The sequence below is a fragment of the Bidens hawaiensis genome, unplaced genomic scaffold (genome assembly GCF_021521415.1).
Source record: "Bidens hawaiensis isolate Kalapana, Puna unplaced genomic scaffold, B.hawaiensis_p1.1 tig00002181_1, whole genome shotgun sequence".
In the NCBI taxonomy this organism is placed as follows: domain Eukaryota; kingdom Viridiplantae; phylum Streptophyta; class Magnoliopsida; order Asterales; family Asteraceae; genus Bidens; species Bidens hawaiensis.
The window spans coordinates 1992086-1995761 of NW_027491116.1; the positions used below are offsets into that span (position 1 = coordinate 1992086).

Here is a 3676-nt window from a genome sequence, read left to right on the forward strand (position 1 = left end):
CTAGCGCAAAATGGGGTTTACTAATTTATATATAAGTTATTTACTCCAACTGACTTAACACCCAAACTTCATATTTTACCCATCACAACATATGCTTTCCAGTGAGAAATGCGAAACCCACCACCGTCTACATGATGTTTATGTCTCACATTTCGCAACTACCACAGCGGATAGCCTTACGGCATACATTTCATGTAGCCCTGCAACACCGTTGGTGGGGCATGGTGTTCCTATGCCATGTGAGACCCTTCCCTCACAACATCATACTTTCTTCTTTGTCTTCATCACCATGCTTGGAGCAGACACCAAAGAGGATGGGTTGTAGTGTCATCCTTCCATGTCAAGCGGCCTTGTCGAACCCCATAACCTTCGACGAATGGCATACCTGACAGGCTGACATGTATACGACTAGCATATAGCATATTTACGTTGAGAAACTCTAGAAGTAGTAGTTGAGTTTTAAAAAAAATGAGACGTTGTCCGTGCAAGGCTACAAAATTTATATAATTTTTTTGTTATGAAATAACATTTTATTTTACCCAATCTAGATCATATATCTAGTCGAATATGAAGTGTTTGAATGAGCTTCTAATTAAAACTTTTTAAAAATGACTGTTGCTTTTAAAAAACAAGCAAGTTTAAAAACTTAGCCAAACACCCAATAATTATGTCACTAAACCGACTCTGAAATATGAATCAGTGGAATTCTTAAAATCACCTCGTGTCATCAAGCTGCTTGTTTACGAGTGACCTATATGCGTAACCGGACCTGAATCTCCTAAACCTTCCGATATCACAATGTCATGGTTCACCAGATCCATCGCCAACACCTTCAATCTCAACGACGAAGACAACAACAATAACCCAGATACCAATTCCTCAACAAATCCAAAACCCCAACAAGACAACGACGACTCACCGTTATCCCCAAAACAAGGAGTCAAAGAAGACTTATCCGAAATCACCAAAACCCTAACCAGTAAGATCTGGGGCGTCGCCTCCTTCCTCGCTCCTCCGCCATCGGATCCTGTTACCGGAATCCGCCGGGACTTTGCGGAGATCGGAGGTAGGTTTCGCAGCGGAATATCGAAGCTGTCGGATGTGTCGGAGATTACGAAATTGGCGTCGAATATTCTGCAGTTGTCACCGGATGCTGAAGCGGTTGGTGTTACGGATGAAGTTTTGGGTTTTGTTAGGGATGTTACGATGCATCCTGGGACGTGGATGGATTTTCCTTTGTTGGAGGATGAAGAGGACTCTGAAGGTAGTATTATTATACATATGATTTTGAATGTTTGGTATTATAGATTCATTGTTTTGATTATTTACGGCACTTAGAGCTTCTATTAATTTAGTAATTGAAGAAACCATTGCCATCAAATTAGTTTGCAATTAGATAAAAGTGTATAACTCTAATCTTGTATATCGGAGTTGACGATAGAATATTTTTTAGTAGGGCTGTTTACGAACCGAGCCCAACAGAACACGTGCTTGCTAATAGTTTGGTTTGAAATGGAGCCGAACCAAACGGTTTGAATTTAAAGAAACGAGCGATTTGTTCATGCTTAAACTTGGTTTGGTTTGAAACCGATCATCTTGGTTCGGCTTGGTTTCGTAAATTTCTAAAACTCGAAAATGTCTTTAAATTTTTAAAACTCAAAATTAACAAGAAAACATACATAATATGTTCAACAAAGATGCCTGATCGATATTGTGAACAAACAGTTCGTGTATCAAGTGTGACAAGACCCGGTGACTAGGGTTTCGAAGGTGTATTCGAGGTATCGAACAACGAAAAGAGAGGAAACTTTGTAGATTAGTGAAACAGTGGAAGTATTGAACTAGCGACTAGGGTTTAAAATTGGCCTTTGAAGTCAACACAAAAGAAAAAAAAATTAAATAACTTTAAAAAATTCTTTATCTTTATGTATAGTATAGTGTGTGTATATATATATATATAATAAAGTAATAAACTGAAAAATAATCGAGCAAAATGAACCGAACCGAACCTAGCGAGGCTTTGTTCATGCTTGGCTCGTTTTCAAACTGAGCTGATCTGATTGGCTCATTTCCAAACCAAGCCGAATCAAACGAGCATTTTCTGAGCAATTTTTTAGTAAGCGGTAAGCAATTTGGACAGCCCTACTTTATAGACATGATTTGATAGTTGAATTATTTTTTGTTTTCGTTCTATTTCAGATTTTGAGTTATCTGATGTACAACAAGAGCATGCTCTTGCTATCGAAAGTTTGGTACCGAGATTACCTGCTCTTAGGATTGAGCTCTGCCCTGGCTATATGAGTGAAAGCACATTCTGGAAGATATATTTTGTGCTTGTGCATCCGAAACTTGAACCCCATGTTGCAGAGCTTCTTTCAACACCTGAGGTAATAATAACATTGAAGTAGGAATGCAGATTGAGATAATCATATAATTACCGAAACCTAATTATTGCATTTGTGCAGATTGTGAAAGCCCGAGTATCGTTATCACACGAATTGAAGGCCCGTTCTTCTGTGCCATCTGGTAGTCAACCAGAGTCTGTGCCACTTGACTCATTAACACTTCCATTAACAACTCCTGACATGCCGGTTGTTATAGAGAAGACTGAAAATGATTCTGAAAAAGATTCGGTCCCGCCTGAAGAAATTCAAATTGTGGACAAATCTGTTATTCAAGAGGAACCTTCTAGAAGCATTACTAATATGGTTGAAGATAAGGAGGACGAGGATGATTGGTTGAAGGAAGATAGTTCAGAGAATGTAAATGTTAGTGGTGCAACTACAGCTCGTGTCGAGAATGATGAGGACGTGTCGTTTAGTGATCTTGAGGATGATGAAGATGGAGATGTTGGACAGGTAAGCGTTCATAAATCTGAAATGAAGGAGTCTAGTGATTGGCTTGATGTTAATGATATTGATGTGGCATGATCATAATGATGATGATGATATAGCGTCTTTATGTTTCATTCATTGATAAAATGTAATATTTGTGTATGTTATATGTGAATATCATGTTTACAGTTTCTGAAAGTTTTAAATCACTTGGAATTGCTAGATGCATATATGAATGTGGCATAATAAGATGGTTCATGCTTATTGTCTCTATTAGTATTATTATGTGCAAAGGTTATTTACATGATGATAACAAAGGGATTGAAATTGTCTAAAAGAAAAGAGGCAGGGGAGATTTAACATATGTAGTTGATACGGGAATTTGTTGTGTTAATTGAATAGAGTTTGAACTTTTAAAGTCTGGCATACGTCGGTTCTTGCAGTTAAAGGCGGGCAACAAAATGGTTAGCGAACTGAAACCGGTTCCTAAACCGAAATTGAACTGCTCTAGAAACTAGTTTGAGAGGAACCGGTAGTTTGTACTTGGTTTGAGATCTCATATTTGAAACTGGTTAAAATCGAACCGAACTGGATATACCTGTTTGGCCAAAATCGGTTTTGACCATCTTTAACTCGAAACAAATCAGTTTGGACCCAGAAACTGATGTGTGCATCTTTACTTAATTTGTGGACTTGCAGCATTTCTTGAAGCCAATTGAACCCTAATTGAACCCATTTGAAAATGGAATTTGATTTCTCTTCATCTAATAACTTTATAACCATTATGCCTTCAAAACTATATTAATCATGTCGAAAAGACCATGTCTTTAGTTATGTAATAT

At 37.7% G+C, this 3676-nt stretch overlaps 1 protein-coding gene across 1 annotated transcript; it reads left to right on the top strand.

The window, feature by feature from the left end:
* Positions 1 to 798: 798 nt before the first annotated feature.
* Positions 799 to 2597, top strand: LOC143609508 (uncharacterized; the record flags this gene model as incomplete). Its single annotated transcript, XM_077084249.1, has 3 exons — positions 799 to 1264; positions 2200 to 2387; positions 2466 to 2597. Coding segments are annotated over exons 1-3 (786 nt in total), but the record flags the coding sequence as incomplete, so codon positions are not given.
* Between the last annotated feature and the right edge of the window lie 1079 nt (positions 2598 to 3676).